This window comes from Sapajus apella, unplaced genomic scaffold (genome assembly GCF_009761245.1).
Source record: "Sapajus apella isolate SASKATOON/1434 unplaced genomic scaffold, GSC_monkey_1.0 scaffold35, whole genome shotgun sequence".
Lineage (NCBI taxonomy): Eukaryota > Metazoa > Chordata > Mammalia > Primates > Cebidae > Sapajus > Sapajus apella.
The window spans coordinates 10,204,353-10,229,157 of NW_022436975.1; the positions used below are offsets into that span (position 1 = coordinate 10,204,353).

The window sequence follows — 24,805 nt, forward strand, 5'->3', positions numbered from 1 at the left end:
GACACACATTGTAAGCAACACTTACCATGGCGGTTTGATCACCCAGTTTCTCAAGGCAGGATGCTCTGTGAAGCTACAATATCATAAACAGACATGAATTTACTTTTTCTCTCAGATGATATAAAGTATTTCTTTAGAAGCAATGAAAAACAGCAATCATTCTGTTACTTAACTGTCAAGATTACTTCTGATATACCTATGGCTTCTTCCCAACATATAGTTTTCAAAGTCAACATTTCAAGTAAATCTGCTACATATTTAGAAAATAGATGATGATTTGGGTAAGATATGTAAATGTGAAATTTATAAAGACAGTTTCTGCCTCAGTTTGCTTTGAATTTTCTACCCAGCAAGTGCTTACCTGAAGCAACGTCTCCACGACATCTTCCACTTTCCCAGGAACATCCAATTCAAAAACATATTCCATTTTGCCCTAACAAAAAGGGAAAGATCAAAATACAGCAAGAGAAGCAGTGTGTCAAACTATGCTACTTTAAGAATGTGTCTACAGAACCTGCTATAATGAAATATGTGTTTTACCTAGTGTAGCTTCCCCCTGGAAGGCAGTTCTAGAGGAGCCAATCTACATAATTTGTGGCTATATTTATTATTACTTATTATTTCCTTCTTTCTGCTAACTTTGGGTTTAGTTTGCTATTCTTTTTTAAACACTTAAGGTATAGAGTTAGGATTTTTTATTTTTTTGAGACGAAATCTTGTTCTGTCGCCCCAGCTGGAATGCAGTGGCACCATCTTGGCTCATTGCAACCTCCGTCTCTCAAGTTCAAGTGATTCTCCTGCCTCAGCCTCCCAAGCAGCTGGGTTATAGGCATGTGCCACCATATCCATCTAATTTTTGGATTTTTAGTAGAGACAGTTTCACCATGTTGGCCAGGCTGGTCTCAAACTCCTGACCTCGGGGGATCTGCCTGCCTTGGCCTCCCAAAGTGCTGGGATTACAGGTGTGAGCCACCGAGCCCGGCCTAAAATTAGGATTTTTATTTGAGATAGTGCTTCTTTTTTAACGAAGACATTTCTTTTTTTTTTTTTTTTTGAGACGGAGTTTCACTCTTGTTACCCAGGCTGGAGTGCAATGGCGCGATCTCGGCTCACCGCAACCTCCGCCTCCTGGGCTCAGGCAATTCTCCTGCCCCAGCCTCCTGAGTAGCTGGGATTACAGGCATGCGCCACCATGCCCAGCTAATGTTTTGTATTTTTAGTAGAGACGGGGTTTCACCATGTTGACCAGGATGGTCTCGATCTCTTGACCTCGTGATCCACCCGCCTCGGTCTCCCAAAGTGCTGGGATTACAGGCTTGAGCCACCACGCCCGGCTTAACGAAGACATTTCTATAAACTTCCCTGTTTATACTGCTTTTGCTCCATGGCCTAAGTTTTAATATATTGTGTTTTCATTTGTTCCAAGATTTTCTAATTTCTCTTTTGTTTTTTTTTCTGTAGTTGTTGATCCTTTGGTTATTTGAGAGAATGTTGTTTAATTTTCACATATTTGTTAATTTCCCAGTTTTCCTTCTGCTGTTGATTTCTAGTTTCATTCCATTATGATTAGAAAAATATACACTTGTGACTTTAATCCTCTTAAGTTTGTTAAGACTTGTTTTGTGACTTCACATGTGATCTGCTCTGGAGAATATTCCATGTATTTGAGAGGAACGTGTATTCTGCTGCTGTTGGGTAGAATGCTCTGCTGGTCTGCTAGATGTCTACTCTGCCACAGGTCCTTTGAAGCAGTAGCATGCTACCCAGCCCTCTTTTGTTTTCAGTGGCTCCAGGCATCTAGAGAATTCAGGGTTCTATCTGTACTCTGAGACAGAGACAGAAGCCAATCCCTTGGGCGGCTCCCCCCAAAAGTTAGTACTGTGGATGTACTGTCCAATTTTCTCTTTCCCTCTCTAGGGAGAAGCTAAAAGCTGGGAAATTTCTTCCTAATCATGTGGTGCTGTGTGGGATAGTGCCAGAGAGTGATGCAGATTTTTATACCAGCTTTGATGTGGTTAGTTTCATGTTCACCTGGGGAGCAGGATCCTCTTAACTGGTTTCTAGATTTCTCATAAAGAGAATTAATCCATATGTTGTTGAATCAGTGTCTTCAAAGGAGGAAGGAGGGCCTAGAACTTCCTATTTTGCCATCTTGCTACTGTTACTCCACCTCACCCTTTTTTTTTTTTAAATCTGAGAACGCTTTGGTATTCTAATTCACATGGGAACAAAAGAGCTTTTCTTTACTCGGACAACCTCAATTTTATTTCCTTTCACATAATTTTTCAGTGAACCATGTGCAGCCATGCAATTCAGCTGGCTCTCAGGAGAGCCTTTAGAGGCAGAGCACCCCAGGTAAGTGGTTCTCAGCTTGGGTTGAGGGTTTTCTACTGCCCCAGAGGCTTTTGTCAATTTTTGAAGGTGCTGTAACCACCACAAGGGGAGCAGTGTACAAGAGGCATTTGTTAGGTGGAAAGAGCTGTAATATAGGCCAGGCACGGTGGCTCACGCCTGTAATCCCAGGACTTTGGGAGGCCGAGGCGGGTGGATCACGAGGTCAAGAGATCGAGACCATCCTGTCAACATGGTGAAACCCCGTCTCTACTAAAACTACAAAAAATTAGCTGGGCATGGTGGCGCGTGCCTGTAATCCCAGCTACTCAGGAGGCTGAGGCAGTAAAATTGCCTGAACCCAGGATGCAGAGGTTGCGGTGGGCCGAGATCACGCCGTTGCACTCCAGCCTGGGTAACAAGAGCAAAGCTCCGTCTCAAAAAAAAAAAAAAAAAAAAAAAAAAGCTGTAATATAAGTGACAGCCCATACAATAAAGAACCATCCTGCCCCAAATGCCAAGAGCACCACTTGCAAATAATAAAATCTCAGTATTTATAATTTCTGACTAATTAGCACATGCAAGTATTTCTTGTCCATAAAACCCAGAGGTCACTGACTATACAATTTGTGCTGCCTAAGAGACTGCACACTGGCCTGAAACTGAGACTCAGATTCAGCCTATGGGACTGTGTTTGCCCAGAAGACGTGGCTTTTCCTAATTCACAGAGGTGTCATTATAAGGAGCGCTAGCCCTACCTTAGGTCCTGTAAAAACTCTTATTTACTAGGAGTTATCCCTCTACTATATATGAAGCTAGAGCATAAATAATTAAAGTACAGGACAGTTAAATAAAATGTCTATGCTCACTTCAAAAGCCCCAGGGAACAAGACATTGTATTCAAGTTTACTCATAGTTTCTGCCTAATTAAGAGTGCTTATAAATTATTATTGAGTTCTCAAATAAGAGTATTTTATAACTAGTAAATATTTCTAGAATATTTTTAAAACTAAATTTTTCAGCCAGGCGCAGTGGCTCACACCTGTAATCCCAGCACTTTGGGAGGCCAAGGCGGGCGGATCACAAAGTCAGGAGTTCAAGGGCAGCCTGACCAATATGGTGAAACCCCATCTCTACTAAAAATACAAAATACCGGCCATGGTGGCGCATGCCTGTAATCGCAGCTACTCAGGAGGCTAAGGCAGGAGAATTGCTTGAACTCAGGAGGCGGAGGTTGCAGTGAGCTGAGATCACACCACTGCATTCCAGCCTGGACGACACAGTGAGACTCTGTCTCAAAAAAAAAAAAAAAAAAACCAACTAAATTTTTTAGTAATGGACTGGTAAATAAATTATCAGTAACACCCAGTAAACAATCTTATAAATAATGCATATTCTGATCTTAATTTCTAATCTAATCATTTGAGTGGGTTTTTTTAAAAATTAGGCACTTTTTTTTAAGTCAAAAGTTAATTGGATTCTCTTGAACTTGATCTGGGTAATTTTGTTATAACTTCCAGGTAAGAAGCTTTTAAATACTCATTATTATTATATTTGAAAAGATGTTAACAGGGTCACAAAATCTTATTGCTCAAAATGACTATATAAATTGCTGGAAATACATGAAAAGCTTTACTTACCCTTTCTATTTTATATGGTGCAACAACATTGTGTTCTTTAATGAAATATACCTGAGCAAGAAAAATCAATACTTGTAAAATAATAACCAAAATGTTTCATTGTAAAGAATAACTACAAATTAGGATATTATAAAGCAAATGTTTTAAATCATTGTTATATAATATCTATTTCCAAAAGTATTTGCTTTAGTATTAGTATTAATACTAAATCAATACTAATTTAGTATAATACATAATACTAATTTATAAATACTAAATTAGTATTAATTTAGTATTAATTATATATAATATAATTAAATATACTTTAAAGCCATACTAGAGGCTTTAAGTATAATACATATTAGTATTAATACTAATTTAGTATTAGTATTATACTAAATAATAGTATAATATTATTATACTATTATTAGAGTCTTCAAATAGCAAAGATCAAATTAAAAAGAGAATTATCCAAGCAACAAGACAGCAACAATTACAAGATAAATAAATATCTAAAATGTTTTACGAATGTCATCACTTGTACCAAGTAACCAAGTAGACATGGAGGGAGGCTAATCCAAGTGCTGATTTTTTAAGAAACAGGTAAAACAGCTGGGCACGGTGGCTCAAGCCTGTAATCCCAGCACTTTGGGAGGCCAAGGCGGGTGGATCACGAGGTCAAGAGATCGAGACCATCCTGGTCAACATGGTGAAACCCCGTCTCTACTAAAACTACAAAAAATTAGCTGGGCATGGTGGCGCACGCCTGTAGTCCCAGCTACTCAGGAGGCTGAGGCAGGAGAATTGCCTGAACCCAGGAGACGGAGGTTGCGGTGAGCCGAGATCGTGCCATTGCACTCCAGCCTGGGTAACAAGAGTGAAACTCCGCCTCAAAAAAAAAAAAAAAAAAAGAAACAGGTAAAACAAAGTTACTGTGGCACGTAATATGTTCACTAACATAAAGAAACTTTAGAGGTAATCTGGGCACGTGGTGTTTTCACAGGCACTGGGCCACCTGTCCTCACGTAGTAGATTAATAACTATGCGGAATAAGTGACATCATCCACCAGAGCCATCAATCTCCTTGTACCTGTACCTTCATGACTGCTTTTCCTCCTGCAACAATGAAAGCTGCCCAAGCTCTCAAAGTCCAGCCCCTCTACTAGGGTACAGAATGTGGGCACCTCCCCAAACCTCAGATATTCAAAAACTTTGCTCCTAGGATTATACACTGCACTCTCTTCCTTTTACACACACCGCCCCTGCCCCCACCCCCACACACACATCCCCTTAATCTCACATCCTCCTTTTGCCATTTCGGTTCCTTTATGTGGCAAAATTCTCTGCAAGACCTGTCTGTACCTTTCCTTGGGCCCATGACAGGTTTTCATCCCTACCATACAATTTAAACCACTTTCAGATGGTCATGTAAAACGTACAAGATCTCCATGTCACCATACAGTCAATTCTCAAGTCTTCCTTGACTCTCCTTCTCAGAGCACGTGACAGAACCGATGGCTCTTCCTGAAGCAGTTTTCCACATGGCTTCCTGGACACCTGCTCCTGCTTCTTTTCAACCTCACTGGCTACTTCTTCCAACTACTTTTGGATCCCACTTTCTTCCCAACCTCTTAAGTTAGAGAGCTGCAGAGCCTTAGTCCTCACACCTCTCAGTCCCCAGGAAATCTTATCCAGCCGCAGGGCTTTAAAAAGTCTCTAGAAACTTTCAACTCCCCAGTATGTCTTGCTAGCCTCTGCTTCCTCTCTGACACCCAGATGGATGCATCCAAATGCCTGCTAGACATCCCCTTTGAGGTCTCGTGGCCATCTCAAATCTCACATTCTACACAAAGCCTGCTCCTTCCCAACTCTCTTCCCCTCCCCATCTGCCTCTTTGGGATACTCTGCTCTGTCGCATGAGAGGATTTAAGTCAAGTTCTGAAGTCAGAAAGTCTGTACATCTTTGTTCTCACAGTTTTTCTTACCCCTTACTTGATCCCAGAACAATTCTTCTCTGAATACTTCAGCACCCCAAGGAACAAGGGCTCTGCAGAGAGTCAAGGGAACATCTGCCAACCCCTTTATTTTAAAGACGAAGAAGGTGAAGTCCCGAGCCGAAAGAAGGTGGAAAATATCTAGCTCCTTATTTACAATTTTTTCAATCTACATACTAATTAATAATATGACAGGAGAAAAAGCATGTTTTAATTGACCTTTTATTGCCAGTGCTGTTCTGCGTGCCTATCTTGAGTGCAGTGGTGGGTACATAAATGTAAAGAGAACAAATCTGGAATGAACAAAAGATTATGACTGCAAGGGTCATAATGATACAAGACCACCAATCCCAAGTCATTGCCTTGGTTGTCCTGGGTCCCCAAGATAATATAAGTGCATAACTCTAGCCTCTCGCCTTTTAAACAGCTAGGAAGCTACAGGGAGAGCTGCGTTCCTTCATTTCAAACCTCATAAATGGTAAATCATCAGAACTCCAAGGACAAAACCACAAGCCCACAGATACCACACACTTAATAAACATTAAGAAGCCCATTAGGGATCACATCCTTTAAAAAGCATATTTCCCAATGACTGAGTTCTAAAAGCATTTGAATTCTAGTCCATGGTCTTCACCTGATAGTTCTACAAATAAAATTTCATTCATGCATATATATATATATATATGAATGTTCATTCAGATAAGGAAAAAATATTTATTATGTGCTTACCTGACTGAAAATGAGTGAAATCCCCCCATATTTTGCCCTAAAATGCAGAAAAAAGTCATTAAATATATACGGCTTTTTGGGTTGGAGTAAAATTAAGCAGTGGTGAAAATGACATACTTTGTGAAGTGTCTATTGGCTCCATTTTCTCCATGCTTTCCTATTGTTATACAGTCTCTCAAAGGAATCTGGATAAAATTGAGAGAAATATTATAAAAATCAAGAAAGATAAGACATACACAAAAAATAAGGATGTCTCTGTTCATATTTAAAATGTATTTACCTTGATGATGGGCTGGGATATTGCATCTGGTTCAAAAATCACTGATTTTGAACATATTTTTAAGGAGCCTCTGATCTTCCTAGGGATCCAAGTACAACAGATTATTTGATGAGCATAACGAAAATCACAAGAGAATAATAGTACATTTTAAGTAGAAAGCAGGTTACTAAAGCATCAAATAAAGATTGGCCGGGCGTAGTGCCTGATGCCTGTAATCCCAGCACTTTGAGAGGCCGAGGAGCGCAGATCACGAGGTCAAGAAATTGAGACCATCCTGGTCAACATAATGAAACCCCGTCTCTACTAAAAATACAAAAATTAGCTGGGTGTGGTGGCGTGCGCCTATAGTCCCAGCTACTCGGGAGGCTGAGGCAGGAGAAATGCCTGAACCTGGGAGGCAGAGGTTGCAGTGAGCCAAGATCACACCACTGCACTCCAGCCTGGGCAACAAGAGCCAAACTCTGTCCCAAAATGAAAAGAAAAAAAAAAAGATTGCCAGGCGCGGTGGCTCAAGCCTGTAATCCCAGCACTTTGGGAGGCCGAGGCGGGTGGATCACGAGGTCAAGAGATCGAGACCATCCTGGTCAACATGGTGAAACCCCGTCTCTACTAAAAATACAAAAAATTAGCTGAGCATGGTGGCGCGTGCCTGTAATCCCAGCTATTCAGGAGGCTGAGGCAGGAGAATTGAACCCAGGAGACGGAGGTTGCGGTGAGCCGAGATCGCGCCATTGCACTCCAGCCTGGGTAACAAGGGCGAAACTCCGTCTCAAAAAAAAAAAAAAAAAAAAAAAAAAAAAAAAAAAAAAAAAGATCAACAATGCAAATAAAGAGAACCTCTCTATTTATAGATTAACTGGTAAAACACAGAATAGCTGTTCATATTGGCATTCATAATTCAAATGTTAGAGAGTTTTTAATTTAACTTCTTTGTATCTCCATATAGTTCACGGAGTCTATTGGCTGGAATTTTAATGTATCCAAGGAACATCACATTGAGAAATAGTCTTACAGGCTGAGAATGCCTACACTCACCCCACCCCAGAGTAATGCTGCCTGTTGTTTTGTGGGCAGCAAATATTTACTTTAGCTTTCTATTCTCAGTGCTCAATATATATGTACTGAATAGATGAGATGGCCCATGCTACTGAAGGTCATGATTTAGTTTGCAATTCTTTCTCAAAGGGTTTTTGAAATTTTATATCATATCATTTTTCCAAGTTGTTAACTGCATTTACTTTTCTAATACTCAAAATTACTCAATAGTAACTTTAAAACTTTTACGAAATTTCTAAACATACACAAATAGAATAGAAAACTCCTATTTACCAACGGCCTAGCTCTGCAATTGTCAATATGTGGTCATTCTTGTCTTGTGTATAACCCCCTGGGACCGTGCTGAACAACACAGAAAATTATTGACACCATATACTTCATCCATAAATATTTTAGCAAAAATCTTTAAAGACAGGCTCTCTTAATAAGTAACCGATCATGAATACACCCTAAAAAATTAGTAATTCCTTAATGTCATCATGTACAAAGTCAGTGTTCCAATTTTTCTATTTCATAAATGTGTTTTCATAGTCAGCTGGCTCAAATCAAAATCCTAGCGAAGTCCATTTTACATTTAGTTAACATGTCTTTTACATTTCTTAATCTAAAATAATTTTCTCACATTATGGATTTTGCTGAGTGCATCTCTGTGGCATTCTTCTAACTTATGTATTGCCTCTAAATTATTTATAACATTAAAAGCCCTGACCAGATTCTGGTTGGGTCTTCTGACAAGAATACTTTCAGAAGTGCTGCACAGGTACTGCCTTTGCATCCAGAGGCATCGGGAGGGTCAGGTGATGTCAATCTCCATATATCCAATACAAAATTTCCCAGCAGCTTCTCTCACCCAAAGGTTTTAGCATCCATGGAAAACTACTATCTAGATCAAGGGTTGGCAAACTGTAGGTAAAGAGCCAGATAGTAAATATTTTTGCTTTGCGGCCCATATAGTCTCAGTCACAACTATTCAACTTATGCTGTTACAGGGAAAGCAGCCACATACAGTATGGACACAAATGGGTATGGTTGTGTTCTACTAAAACTTTACAAGAACAAGTGGCAGCTCAGACGGGGCCCAAGGGCTGTAGTTTACCAAGCCCTACTGTGAATCCATTCTTTTATTAGGCATTGAAATTTCATCATTCCATCTACTTTATGAGCTAGAATTTGTCAACAAAGAACAACTTTACTTATCAGCAATTTGGCTACCCTGAAGTACAAGTTGTACAAGGAAAATAACAAAAATGCTTGATTCTTTACCTTTATTTATCAAGTGCCACAAAAATGAGTTGTTGTCCTCCTATCCTTTGAGGGTAACTGATTAAGATTATGCACATGCGTGCACGCACACACACACACACACACACACACACACATACACACACTTGTAAAATTATGTACTCATGAATTTTAACATTTTTTTTTTTTTTTTTTTTTTTTTTTGAGACGGAGTTTCGCTCTTGTTGCCCAGGCTGGAGTGCAATGGCGCGATCTCGGCTCACCGCAACCTCCGCCTCCTGGGTTCAGGCAATTCTCCTGCCTCAGCCTCCTGAGTAGCTGGGATTACAGGCATGTGCCACCATGCCCAGCTGATTTTCTGTATTTTTAGTAGAGACGGGGTTTCACCATGTTGACCAGGATGGTCTCGATCTCTTGACCTCGTGATCCACCCGCCTCAGCCTCCCAAAGTGCTGGGATTACAGGCTTGAGCCACCGCGCCCGGCCTGAATTTTAACATTTATGAAACATTTCAGTCTACTGCAGTGGTTATTATTTTTTCATGCTTATGTTGTCTCATTTTTATCCCAATGTTTGCCTCCTCTACTTGGCCCTGCATCCTTTTAATTCATTTACAAGTGGTCTTTGATGCCTTCCTTACTTGCCAGTATGACAGGATGTCCCAGGTTCACCTCACACATTTCCTGCCTCTGACTTAGAATCAGCCATTTCTCCAAAGAACCCCCATCCTTTCAGTGGGAAGTGGTATGTAGAGACCATATTCTTAGTGCTGATTGCTACTGAGTTATTTCTAGGCCTTTTCAAAAGATGGAGGTAAGAAATACTGTCATTTAAAGAGAAAAGCAACACAAAGGTGCCCACTGTCACCACTTCTATTCAACATAGTACTGGAAATCCTAGCCAAAGTAATTTGGCAAGTAAAAGAAAGAAAAGGTGGCCGGGCACGGTGGCTCACACCTGTAATCATAGCCCTTTGGGAGGCCGAGGTGGGTGGATCACCTGAGGACAGGAGTTCAAGACCAGCCTGTCCATAATGGTGAAACCCCATCTTTTTTTTTAAAAAAAAAAAGGAAGAAAAGGCATCCAAATTGGAAAAGTTAAATGTTCTCTGTTTGCAAATAACATGATTTTATTTATATATAAAATACCCCTAAGGATTCTACCAAAAAAAATTCAAACTAATAAACAAATTCAGTAAAACTGAATATAAAATCAATATATAAAATCCAGCATTGCATTTCTATGTGCTAACAATGATCTATCCAAAAAAGAAATTACAGAAACAATTCAATTTACAAAAGCATCAAAAGAAAAATAAACAGGAATAAATTTAACCAAGGAGGTAAAATATCTGCACGCCAGAAACTACAAAACACTGATGAAAGAAACTGAAGTAGACACAAATAAATAGAAAGATATCTGGTTCTCACAGACTGGAAGAATTAATACTGTTAAAATGTCCATATTTTGCAATGCAATCTACAAATTAAAAGCAAACCCTATCAAAATCCCAGTGGCATTTTTAACAGAAACAGAAAAAAATCTTAACATTGATATGGAACTACAAAATAAAATACCCAAAGCAATCTATTTTGTTTCATTTTAAGAAATGGGATCCCACTGTACCCCACAGGCTAGAGTGCAGCACCATGATTACAGTTCACTGCAGCCTCAAACTGGGCTCAATCAATCCTCCTCCTTTCAGCTTCCCAAGCAGTTGTGACTCCAGGTATGCACCACCATCCTCAGCTAATTTTTGGTTTTTTTAGAGATGGGGTCTTGCTAGGTTGCTCAGGCTGGTCTCCAACTCCTGGCCTCAAGTGATCCTTCTCCTCAGCCTCCTGAGTAGCTGGGATTACAGGTGTGAGCCACCATGCTCGGTCCAAAGTATTCTCGAGCAAGAAGAACAAAACTGGTGGCATGAAACTACCTGGTTTCAAAATATACTACAAAGCTACATTAATCAAAACAGCATGATACTGACAAATAGATCAATGGAACACAATAGAGAACCCAGAAATAAATCCACATATTTGCAGTCAACTAATCATCCACAAAGATGCCAAAAACACACAATGAAGAAAGGATAGCTTCTTTAATAATTGGTGTTGAGAAAACTAGTATCCCCGTGGAAAAAAATAAAAGTGAACCCTTACCTCATCCCATACATAAAAATCTACTTGAAATGAATTGAAGACTTAAATGTTAAGTCCTGAAATTGTAAAACTGCTAAAAGAAAAAATAGGGAAAAGCATCTTGACATTGGTCTGGGCAACGACATTTTGGATATGACCCCAAAAGCACAGTCAATATAAACAAAAATAGACAAATGAGATTACATAAAACAAAAAACCTACTGTACAGCAAAGAAAATAATTAACCAGGTCAAAAGATAATATGGGAGAAAATATTTGAAAATCATACCTCTGATAAGGGGCTAACATATATAAGAATAATATCTGAAATATATAAGAAGCTCAAACAACTTGATAGTATAATAAGAAAACAAATGGCCTATTAAAAGACAGGCAAAGGGCGTGAATAGACATTCTCAAAAGAAGACATACAAATGGCCAACAAGCATATGAAAAGATCCTTTAGCAGGGTTACTCGTCAGAGAAAACCAAATCAAAACCACATTGAGCTACTGCCTCATACCTGTTAGGATGGCTATTGCCAAAACACAAAAGATAAGAGTTGTTGGCGAGAGGATGGAGAAAAAAGGACCCTTATACAGTGCTGGTGGGAATGTGAATTGGTTTAGCCATTAAAGAAAACAGTATAGAAGTTCCTCAAGAAACTAAAAATGGAGCTACCATGCAGTCCAGCAATCCCACTTCTGGGTATACATCAAAAGCAAATGGAATCAGTATGTTGAAGATGTATCTGTACTCCCATGTTCATTACGGCCAAGATTTGGGATCAATCCAAGTGTCCACTGATACTTGAATTAAGAAAGAAAATATGATATATATGAATATATAAGATATACAAATATACATACATACACACAATGTAGTATTATTCAGTCTCAAAAAAGAAGGAAGTCCTGTTACTTGTGACCATGTGGATGGACTTGGAGGACATTATGCTAAGTAAAATAAGCCAGGCACGAAGGACAAATCCTACATGATTTCATGTAGAATCTAAAACAGTTGAATTCAAAGAAGAGAGTAGAATGGAACTTAAGAAATTTCCTTAAGTGGGAAAGCTCTGAGCTTTGTGCAGGCAAGAATAAGTTTAACTTCACAAACTTGAAGGGGGGTGGGGATGGAAGGAATAGGAGGATGCTGGGCAAAGTGCACAAATTGTCCGTTATCCAGGATACGTTCTGCATATTTAATGTAGAGCTATTGACCACAGTCCACACTGTATTGTACACTTGAAAGTGGCTCAGAGAGTAGAGCTTATATGTTCTTACTCCCACACACACAAAAGAAAGTAACTGTGAGGTGATGGATGTGATAATTAGCTTGATTGTGGTCATCATTTCACAATGTGTATGTGTATCAAAACATCACATTGTATACCCCAAATATATATGACTTTTATTTGTCAAATCTATCTCAATAAAGCAGAAAAAAGGAGGAAAGTGCATGAAAAAGGCTTTATTTCTTTAATATTATATGTATCTCTTTTCTTTTACACTGGAAAATCTGAGTCTTTGCCATACTCATTCAATTGTTTTATCCAATTATATAAATACATGTATATATGCGTACAAAATAGTTTCAAAATAATAATACTAATATTATACTATTAACAATAGGCCGGGTGTGGTGGCTCAAGCCTGTAATCCCAGCACTTTGGGAGGCCGAGGCGGGTGGATCACGAGGCCAAGATATCGAGACCATCCTGGTCAACATGGTGAAACCTCGTCTCTACTAAAAATACAAGAAAATTAACTGGGCATGGTGGTGCGTGCCTGTAATCCCAGCTACTCAGGAGGCGGAGGTTGCAGTGAGCCGAGATCGCGCCATTGCACTCCAGCCTGGGTAACAAGAGTGAAACTCCGTCTCAAAAAAAAAAAAAAAATATTGCTACTGGAAAGTTTACAATTACTTTGCATTCTTTTTCAACTTCTTTGTAATTCTTTTTCATCTTACTAGAGATACACAGTCAAATTATTATATTGTAAAGTTGACTAAAATAATTTTCTGTGGCTAATTTTCCAACTTTATAATTAAATTCATTTGTTTCTTGTCTTTTCTTTTTTTAACATTAATTGTAATAAATAGAAACAGAGGTTCACTATGTTGACCAGGCTGGTCTCAAACACCTGGCCTCAAGAGATCATACTGCCTTGGCTTAACAAAGGGATGGGATTACAAATGTGAACCACCTCACCTGGACTGTTTCACTTTAATTTTTAGGGTTTACCGTTTCTTTTTTATTTTTATATATATTTTTGAGACAGAGTCTTGCTCTATCACCTAGGCTCGAGTGCAGTGGTGCGATCTTGGCTCACTGCAACTTCCGCCTCCCGAATTCAAGCAATTCTCCTGCCTCAGTCTCCCAAGTAGCTGGGATTATATGCGTGTGCCACCATGCCTGGCTAATTTTTGTATTTTTGGTAGAGATGAGGCACCATTTCTACCAGACTGATATCAAACTCCTGGCCTCAAGTGATCCACCAGCCTTGGCCTCCCAAAGTGCTGGGATTACAGGAATGAGCCACCACACCCGGCCTTAGTGTTTCTTTTTAAATTTAATTCTATATTAAAAATCTACAAAAGATGGCATCTCGGCCTTTTGTCTAAGATAAAGTGTAGTAAAAATCCATAAAATATTTATATTGTTCCAAAAGGAAAGTTATAAAATAAGGTACATTTGGAGAAGTCTATATTCCATCTCTATTTTGTTCTCTTGATCCTTCCCTCTTCTGTGTAGATAACCATCTCCACTAGCTTTTAGTTTATGCCTCCAATTTTTAAAAACATGATAAATTTGCCCCCTTCTTATAAAAGTAGCTTATGACACACGGTATTCTTCCCCCTGCTTTTTACACTTAACACATGTAGAGATCACTTCACGGCATTATGAAGAACTGCATCCGTTGCTGGAGTTGCACAGTACTTTGTCATGTAGCCATTCCTTATCAGTCAGTTCAGTCAGTTCAGTCAGTCTCCCGTAGGATTGCTCCCGGTCTTTTGCTAGCACAAGTAGTGCTATGATAAATAGCCTTGTGCATATGTCCATTTATGTATTTGCCAGTGTCTCTTTGAAATAGTATCCTAGAAGTAGCATTGCTAGATCAATAGGTAATCTTACCAGATATTACCAAATATACCTACATGGGCTGCTGTACCATTTTGCCCTAATAGTTACTTTAAAATTATAAAAACGGGTTTCAGTTTGCTGCCCTGTATCTGTATTTTAATGATAAACAAGTACATTTAATTTTGAGCAAGGCATTATTATGATACAGGATAGAAGAATGTTGGGAGAAAAGATACAGAATTAGGGACAAGAATATGAGCAAAGTTCCAGAGATAAGAAAGCAAGGTGCTGTGTTCAGGGATTAATAATTGTCTAATTTGATTGAATGCCAAGGAAATAGATATATCATAAGCTATTCAACAAAAAAACCAAGTAATTTTTATTTTTTGAGACAGAGTTTTGCTCTTGTTGCCCAGGCTGGAGTGCAATGGCGCAATCTCGGCTCACCGCAACCTCCACCTCCCAGATTCAAGCGATTCTCCTGCCTCAGCCTCCTGAGCAGCTGGGATTACAGGCATATGCCACCATGTCTGGCTAATTTTATATTTTTAGTAGCAGAGATGGGGTTTATCCATATTGGTCGGGCTGGTCTTGAACCCCCGACCGCAGGTGATCCACCCGCCTCGGCCTCCCTAAGTGCTAGGATTATAGGCGTGAGCCACCACGCCCTGCCAAAACCAAGTGATTTTTACCTTAGCTTGTATTTAAACAAATATCACAGGTTTTTGATCCTTTAAGGGTAAAACCTGAATAATAATAAAAAATAAATGTATTTATCTAACGTCAAAGAATTTTCTAAGTTATGGTTTACAGTTGTTAAGTAACCTCCCCAAAGGAAATCATTACCAGATACATTTTTGCTGGAATAATTTTCATCTTAGTTAATTCTAAGTTGCCATTTTAAGCAAACAAAAAACTTCATTACATGCTTTTGTACATGGTGTTCAAAAGGTAAAGTCAAAGAAACAATCTGTTTTTATAGTAGTGAGTAATAGTTATTAACATACTGAGAAATCAGATATTGCTTCTAGTTCAAATAGCACATTTTGAAAGTGCTGATTTTATAACACTCTTGTGGCTTATAATAATTCTTTATAACATTGTCATCTGAATAATTGAGAGCAGAGGATACTGTATAACTACAAGAGGGATGTAAGAAAAAAATGGTGGGGCGCGGCTGGGCGTGGTAGCTCACACCTGTAATCCAAGCACTTTGGAGGCCAAGGCGGGAGGATCACCTGAGGTCGGGAGTTCAAGACCAGCCTGACCAACATGGTGAAACTCTGTCTTTAACAAAAAAAAAAAAGAAAAAGAAAAAGAAGAAAATGGTGGAATGGATTGCAGTCCTATCAAGCTTAAGATATCCACAACCTTAGAAGAATTAGAACAAATGCTTTCTAGCTTTGAAAAACGTTTCAAGTTTTATACACTCTTCTCATTGCTTCCCTAATAAGAAAAAAGATGAAAAAAACTTCATGGGAGATAAAATAATAAACATAGCAAAAACTCTCTAAAAGACTTTCCCGGCTTATAATCCTCAATGAAACTCTAAATAAAATTTGCTCTAATTGTTTTAAAGCCTAATATTTAATATTTTCTTTAGTTAACACCTATATGATCACACATTTAACTTTAAAAATATCAGGTATCAGAAACGTTTGTTTGTCCATGGAGATTCCAAAGCTTCCTTACCTTTCATGGTGGCTGCCTTTGTGCAGAATGTGATTGGCTCCATGCTGTTCAAAGTAGTACTCCTCCAAGTTAAGCAGCAGCAAGGAAAATCTAGATTCGGGGGGAAAAAACAACTTTCAGTTTATTTTTTAGTAAATATAAGAAAGCAATATATTTAAAACGTCTGATCCCAAAAAGCTTTTCCATTCATGAATTTAACAAACACTTAGGAAGCATGTATACCATGCCAGGCAGTCCTTTCTACCCAGTGGCAGGAAGTACATAGATGGGCCTCGTGTCCAAATAACTACTATGCCAAAAATAAGATCACTCACCAGGTGGATGTACTGCTCTTTTACAGAAACTCCGAATTTCATGAAGTTAAACTTATCCTTACCTGAACAAAGCTCAGAGCTATCCCACTTACGGAATTTTCATCATTTGTTTCACCTGACTAAACAATGTTAGGCTTCCCTACCTCTTCCGTGCCACACCCCCTCCAACATCCCTCTCATGGTTATCAGAGTTACTCCCACAAGACTACACGCCTCTAGGAGACAGATCTTTAGATATCCCCCTGCGACAACCAGCCAATGCTGCCTACACAATGGGTGTTCAATAAGTAAAATGAGTAAACCAAATTGAATAGGATTGAAATATAGTTCTTTTTAAAGTTGTAAGTGATTTAAACTTTTAAAAACAAGACATGACATTAAGAAAAATTATTAATTTTATTGTATGATGGCTATAGCAACAAATACATGACAAAGTAGTGAAAACAGGCATTTTGTTGTTTTGTGATAAGGACCAGGAAACACCAATGGTATCTAGAGTTACAGGCAAAAGCTTTCATGAAAAGTGTGAGACTTGAGATGGGCCTTAAGTTCCAGTGTGTTGGAGGAAGAAATTTACATTAAACATGGCAGGTTACACATATATATCTATTTCACTTCCTCTTGAAACACCACTACAATGTGAATAAAACTATTTTTAAATGGTAAAACCCACAGGCTAAAGCAAATTGGAGAGATATTAAAGCAGAGAAGAGACATGAGCAAATCTGTGAGAAATGGAAAGCAGATGGGGGGAATAAGTGGTGCTCAGAAATCAGAATTTCAGATGCTTCCAGAGAAGGCACCACTCAGGAGAAAACCAGCTCAAGTCACTGGACTTACAACAAGTTCAGAAATTGCAGGATCAGGTACCAAGAGGGCAGGGTTTGTAAGCATGAGGGGTGGTTAAAAGTGAATGAAGGCAGTGGCCCTCAATTCTTTTCCTGATGGGTTACCCCTACTCCACTCTGGCATGTATTTTTTTACTTTTTGTTTTTTTAGATACGGTCTTTCTCTGTTGCCAGGCTGGAGTGCAGTGGCGTGATCTCGGCTCACTGCAACCTCCGCCTCCCAGGTTTGAGTGATTCTCCTGCCTCAGCCTCCCAAGTAGCTGGGACTATAGGCACATGCCACCATGCCCAGCTAATTTTTGTATTTTTAGTAGAGACAGGGTTTCACCATGTTGGCCAGGCTGGTCTCAATCTCTTGACCTCGTGATCTGCCCACCTCGACCTCCCAAAGTGCTGGGATTATAAGTGTGAGACACTGCACATGGCCACATGTGGTTTTTCTGTAAAAAAAAAAAAAAAAAAAAATGGAACATGAGGCTCCACACTAGGTATCAGGCACAGCGGAGAGGGGGACGGTTGTGTGAAAAGAGGATGACTAAGCAAAACATGAAATAGATGAACACTAGTAAGAGAACACATATTACTCCAGGCAGGAGTCTGGTACTTTAGTCTTGGAAAAAACTAAATAGCACCAGAGAAAAAGCCAGGTCTCTACAACATTATCCCACAGTGAAACTCAACACAAATGGCCTATTCTCAGTGACTCAGAATTACATGCATCATATTTAAATATGAATGAACAGCCAAAGATCACAGTTTCCAGCATGAAAGAACAAAGCCAAAGCAAGCAGGAAGAATGCAACTTGAAGGACTAAACACAATGCAGAGAACAGAAAAAAAGGTCAAAAGGCTATAATTAATGTCTCTACAAAGAAGTTATATTCATGACACTAGAAGAGATGTTCAGTAAAAAAAATAATAATAATCTGAACCAAAAGAAAAGTAACTCAAAAAATTAAAAATCAGCCGGGCGCAGTGGCTCATGCCTGTAATCCCAGCACTTTGTGAGGCCAAGGCGGGAGGATCACCTGAGGTCAGGAGTTCAAGACCAGCCTGGCTAACATGGTGAAACACCTTTTCTACTAAAAATAGAAAATAATTAGCCAGGCATGGTGGCGCACACCTGTAATCCCAGCTACCCAGGAGGCTGAGGCAGGAGAATCGCTTGAACCTGTGAGGTGGAGTTTGCAGTGGGCTGAGTCACGCTATTGCACTCCAGCTTGGGCAACAAGAGCAAAACTCCATCTCAAAAAAAAAAAAAAAATTTAAAATGATAGCAGGAACCAGTTTTGCCATCCTAATCATAGGCACAGGAAAGCAAAGGGGTGCTGTGTATTTGCCACTTCTACTCTCAATATCCCAATAATCGTTAACTTTTATTGACCTGTCCTCCATATTTAAATCCATGAACAGGAATCAATTACAGGATAAACTGCCAGAGTGCAAATAAAATGCACCTTATCAATACTTAATCTGAATTTCAATATAATCACAAGACAGAATTGGAGCTACGCATCCTTCCTTCTCTTTCCTAATCTCCCAACTTCTCTTATAGGAAAATAGAGTAAGAATTCTTCAATAAGACAATGGCATAATTTTATTTCTGTGAAGCACAAGTAGCCTTCGGAGACAAGCTCTTCCACATAAGTATTAAAATATAATCATATCAACTATTTTAGAACTAAAATCATCATTTCATTTAGTGAATTAATTATAGCCTCTAATTTATCAATATGTGCATTTTGCAAGAAATGTAAAACACATAGTGAAGGGATATAACCAAATCATATTGTTTGAAGTTAAAGGATTAAGAAACTTTTCTGAATCTGTTTTATTTTTACTAAAGTATTGTTATACCTGCTTTAAAATTTTTCTATGTAAAAATTATTACAATTAAGTTTCATGATTTTTAGAAGAATGATTTTCAAACTACATTTTTCAGAGTAAAAGAGTCTATGCTTTAAAAAAAAATTAAAATCACCGTTTTGTAATTTTATGGTCTCATTCATTGGTATTGTATCTGACTATATATTATTTCTTTAGAAGACTCTTGGCCCTGCCTCTACATATTCCCAGTTTAATCCTTTACAGTGGTGTGGTTTCATTCTCTTAAGAGAAGTTGCCTCACTCAGCAACTCAACATTCCTAAGAAGTTGTTTCCTATTCTCACATCACCTAAATTTTAAAGCCTACTGTACAACACTTAACCAGAACTTAAAATAGCTGGAGTTAGCTTGCATTCCACTCAACAATTACTCAACACTTAGCTGATGAACAGTATTTACAGTGAATCCAGAAGGTATTGCTAGACAGTGCTTTCTCTAACAGCCTTCACTGTGATAAGAAGTGTAAACCGAGCTCACTGGGAAGTACTGTGACACCATGACGCCTTCATGATGTGTGCAGAGACACACGAAAGCACAGGGGTGCTGTGTATTTGCCACCTCTACTCTCAATACCCCAACGCCAGCCTTGGATGAAGCTAGATTATAGTGTCCCTACCAGAGAGTCAGTATAGTGTCTCTACTAGAGAGGCGATTTAATTAAACAGGGCATTTTTAAGAAGCTTCTGAAAATGATTTTTGAAATAAGGAAGAAATTAAGAAAACTGTTATAGACAAGGCAAGATTGCAGTCCTACTACACATCATTGGAAACATCCCCCCAGTAATACAGTGGACAGTTTATAGTTTGGACATTCTGTCTCCTCCATATCTGATGTTGAAATGTGATTTCCAATGTTGGAGGTGGAGGCCTGGTAGGAGGTGATTAGGTCATGGGGACAGACCCCTCATGAATGACTCAGCACCATCCCTTTGGTGATAAATGAGTTCACAGTTTGTTCACACAAGCTCTGGTTGTTTAAAAGGGTCTGGGACCTTCCCTTTCTCTCTTGCTCCATCTCTTGCCTTGGGATACACCTGCTCCCACTTCACTTTCCGCTGTAAGTAAAAGCTCCCTGAGGCTTACCAGAAAGCAAGCAGATGCTGGTCCCTTGCTTTCTATACAGCCTGCAGAACCATGAGCCAATTAAGTTTCTTTCCCTTGTAAATTACCCAGCCTCAGGTATTTATAGCAAAACAAAAACAGACTAAGACATAAAATTGGCACCAAGGAGTAGTGCATTTTACTATGAATATACATAAAGATGTGGAAGCAGCTTTGGAACAGGGTAACAGGCAGAGGTTGGAAGAGTCTGGGGGGCTCAGAAGAGAAGAGGAAGACAAGGGAAAGTTTGGAACTTCTCAGAGACTGGTTAAATGGTTGTGACGAAAATGCAGATAGAAATATGGACAGTGAAGGCCAGGCTGACAGGGTCTCAGATGGAAATGAGGACATAACTGGGAACTGAAGCAAAGGTCGCCCTTGTTACAACCTATGAAATAACTTGGCTGCATTTGCATCCATGTTCCTAGGGATCTGTGGAAGTTTGAACCAGAGAATAAGGACTTAGGAAGAGTATGTGGCGGAAGAAATTTCTAAATAGCAAAGTGTTCCGGAAGTAGTCCAGCTGATTCTAAAAGCCTACAAGCAGATACAGGAACAAATAAATGACTTAAAGTTGGTACTTACAATCAAAAGGAAAGCAGAACATAAAAGTTTGGGAAATTTGCAGCCGGGACATGTGGCAGAAAAAGCATTTTCAGGAGAGGAATTCAAGCTAGCTATGGAGTAATCTCTTGCTAGAGAGAAGAACATGACTAAAAGGTTGTCAAGGGCTAATATCTGAAACAATGGGGAAAAGACATCAAAGGCATTTCAGAAGTTTTCAGGGTGTCCCTCCCATTACAGAGGGCCTAGGAGAAGCAAGAATGGCTCAGGGGGCTAAGCCCAGGTTCCCACTGCCCAGCACAGACAGCCTAGAGACACTGCTCCCTGCAGCCCCACTGCTCCACCTCCAGCCATGGCTCAAAGGGAGCAAGCACAGCTCAGGCTGCTGCTCTAAAGGGTGTAAGGCATAAGCCTTGGCAGCTTTCCTGTGGTGCTAGGTCTGCAGGTGCACAGAATGCAAGCATAAAGGAGCCTTGGCAGCTTTCCCCTAGATTTCAGAGGATGTGTGAAAAGGCCTGGGTGCCCAGGCAGAAGTCTGTTGCAAGGATGAAGCCCATACAAAGAACCTCTATGAGGGCAGTGTGAAGGGGAGAAGTGGCCTGGAGCCCCCGCACAGAGTCCCCACCAAGTGGAGCTATGGGAAGGGGACTACTGCCCTCTAGACTCAACAATGGTAGAGCCATCAGCAACTTGCAATCTCAGCATGGAAAAGCTGCTGGCACTCAACTCCAACCTGTGAGAGAAGCCATGTGGGCTGCATCCTTCAAAGCCACAGAGGCAGAGCTGCCTAAGGCCTCGGGAGCCCACTCCTGACACTGCTGTGCCCTAGGTGTGGGACAAGGAATCAAAGGGGATTATTTTGGAGCTTTAAGATTTAATGACTGCCCTATTGGGTTTCAGACTTGTATGAGGCCTATTGTCCCTTTCTTTTGGCAGATTTCTCCCTTTTGAATGGGAATGTTTACCCAATGTACCACCATTGTATCTTGAAAGTAGATAAATTATTTTGATTTTACAGGCTCTTAGGTGGAAGGAGATGGGTTTCAGATGAGACTTAGGACTTTGGACATGATGTTGAAATAAGACTGGGGGACAATTGGAAAGAGATGCTTATATTTCACAATCTGAGAAGAACAACAGATTTAGGGGGCCAGGGGCAGAAGGATACAGTTTGGATGTTTGTCCCCTCCAAATCTCATGTTAAAATGGAATTACCAATGTTGAAAGTAGGGTCCAGCGGGAGGTGACCGGATCATGGGGGCAAATCCCTCATGAATGCCTTAACACCATCCCCGTGGTAATAAGTGAGTCCATGCTCAGTTATTTCAGATAAGATCTGGTTATTTAAAAGAATCCTGGACCTCCTCCTTCTCTCTCTTGCTACCTCTCTTGCCATGTAATGTACCTGCTCCCAATTCACCTTCCACCATGAGTAAAAGCTCCCTGAGGCTTCAGTAGAAGTCAGGCACATGCCAGTGTCATCCTTCCTTCCTATACAGCCTGCAGGACTGTGAGCCAATTAAACCTCCTATGAATTACCAAGTCGCAGATATTTCTTTTTTTTTTTTTTTTAAAGTCGGGGTTTCACCATGTTGGTCAGGCTGGTCTTGAACTCCCAACCTCAGGTGATCTGCCCACCTTGGCCTCCAAAGCCTTTGGATTACAGGCGTGAGCCACTACGCCCTACCTCAGATATTTCTTTATAGCAACATGAAAATAGACTAACACAAACAACAATCCCTGAAGAGAGTCATTCAAACATTATTATGCCACCTAAACTATACTAATTTCCCCTTTTTCAATTGTGCTATGACATCTTCGCCAAAGCAAACCTTCAGCCAAAGTTCAGATGAATTAAATCGACTGCCTTTTCCTCACTTTCCTGCATTTGACCTGACTTTAAACAAAGTCAGAACTCTGTCAAAAGAGATGAGATTAGCAGCATGACATAACTTCAGTGTGAATTCATGCTGGGGACTGGTGACAACAACTTCCTCTTCTAGTGGTTTATAAATAATCTGTCTGATCTAGAATTTGCATTAAACCTATTTATGCACATATATTCTTTCAGCACCTTTCAAAGTTCCTAGATCACTGAAATAATTCTGTGGTTCTAAACTCAAACTCTCCCAGGATTTTATGCCAGGAGACACAAGCACATGGGTACCCTTGGCATCTTCACTCATCTTGCAAAAGTTCATCCTGTCTCATCAACAGAGTACAAAATAAGAGCTTTCTCTGTCATAACTCAATGTTACACTACCAGGCTAGGCCTAGGCAGCAGCCTAGTACTTCCTAGTTCCAAAGGCAACTTTAGAAGACTTTTTTTTGTTCTTATTGTTTTAACCTGTACCATTTTTCAAAGCTTCCACTCATTTGGGGCTTCAACCTTTTTGAAATTAACTATGTATAACCTTCTTGTTTTATACTAAAATGAATAATCATAAGCTCAGAGAAATACTGCCTGTACAACCATTCTTTGTTTATTTGCTAATCGGATTTTCTTTTTCTTTTTCTTTTTTAGCTTCCTTCCAACATGTAAGCTTGCCTGATTTTCTGTAACTCTTCACCAAAGATCATTTGCATTAGGTATTCTGAATTACATTTTTGACAGTTTCACAAAGTTCCTTGGGTCAATATGCTTATAAAACGTCCAGTAATAGTACCTATCTTCTTTCTCCTTGAAACTTTCAATATCTGCTTTCTTAAAAATCTAGATCTGTGTATGACAGGATCCCTCTCAACTCTCCTAAGCTTCAACAATAACAACTTGATATGACTGCTTTATCTGATGGTTCATTTCATTGCTACTTGGTTAATAATTTGTCTTTAATATTCAATATTAAGTAAAGTTCTCAAGTTCAGGATAAATTAAAACTCCAGCAAAGGAAGCCAAGGAACTGTATTTAGATCTCACTAAGCATTTCAGCTAGCATCTCTTTCATCACTTCCTGTTTTCCCATTTACACCAACACAGCCACGTCTTCTACCCACTTAACGTGGCCTGTTAACGAAAGAACACAATCATGTTATCTTTGTTCCACTTTCCAATTATGTTCTCTGGGCTTTCCCCCTTGGGTTGCATGGATTCCCCTTCAGATGTATACCTTCTTAACATACAGAGCCCACTGCCTCACCACCCTGCAGGACTTTCCCTTTCAATAGTCTGCAGCTTGTCAACACTAGATTCCAAACTTGGGTCTCATCTTACAAAACTCCAGTGATACCTAAAACACACAGCCTTTTGTTATAAGACCCGGCTCATTTTATCATCCATGTTCTACACATTTGCAGAGAGACATCTGAGGGACCAAATATTATTTCTAGTTCCTGTACCAGTTGTTTTCTCCTATAAATTACTGGCCCTTCCTCCTTCCTAGAAAGAGTTCTTCTCATGAATTTAAACAATTTCATTCTTTCATCTGGCCTTTTTAGCCTTTCCCCTCAGTAGTCAGGTTAAAGCTTTCTATCACTCAGCCAGACTCTAGAAAATTAAGTTCTCCCTGACTCGGAGATGCAGTGACTTCCAGCTAAGATGGTTCAGATGTCAAAATCCCTTTCACTGACACCATCTATAAAGTCAGTCCATTCTATTTTCAAGTCTCAGCGATTTATGAGAAGAAATGGTAAAAATGTCGTCTGCTCTCAAAGTCCTTCGCTTCCCTCATCAAGGATCAGAGTGCAGGGCAGGAGCTTCCATGAGTCTTTTTTATACGTACAATCAAGAATTTGAAGAAGAAAGTTCAGTTGGAAGGAACAAACAAATAAAAAATCAAAATGAATGCTGAATTACTCTTATCTAGAGCAGCACTTCTCAAAGGTTAATGTGCACACAATCATCTGGGGATCTTGTTAAAATGCACATTCCCATGCAGCAGCTTTAGGGTGTGGCCTGAGAATGTGCATTTCTTTTTTTTTTTTTTTTTTTT

The 24,805-nt window shown here is 39.5% G+C and overlaps 1 protein-coding gene across 1 annotated transcript in view; it reads right to left on the minus strand.

Moving 5' to 3' along the window:
• Window positions 1-24,805, minus strand: part of NSMAF (neutral sphingomyelinase activation associated factor) — a 72,266-nt gene that overhangs the window by 39,319 nt on the left and 8,142 nt on the right. The window contains 7 exon segments of the mRNA XM_032296151.1: window positions 26-73; window positions 362-433; window positions 3,972-4,022; window positions 6,674-6,710; window positions 6,791-6,858; window positions 6,954-7,032; window positions 16,164-16,253. Coding sequence (XP_032152042.1) covers window positions 26-73; window positions 362-433; window positions 3,972-4,022; window positions 6,674-6,710; window positions 6,791-6,858; window positions 6,954-7,032; window positions 16,164-16,253 — 445 coding nt within the window.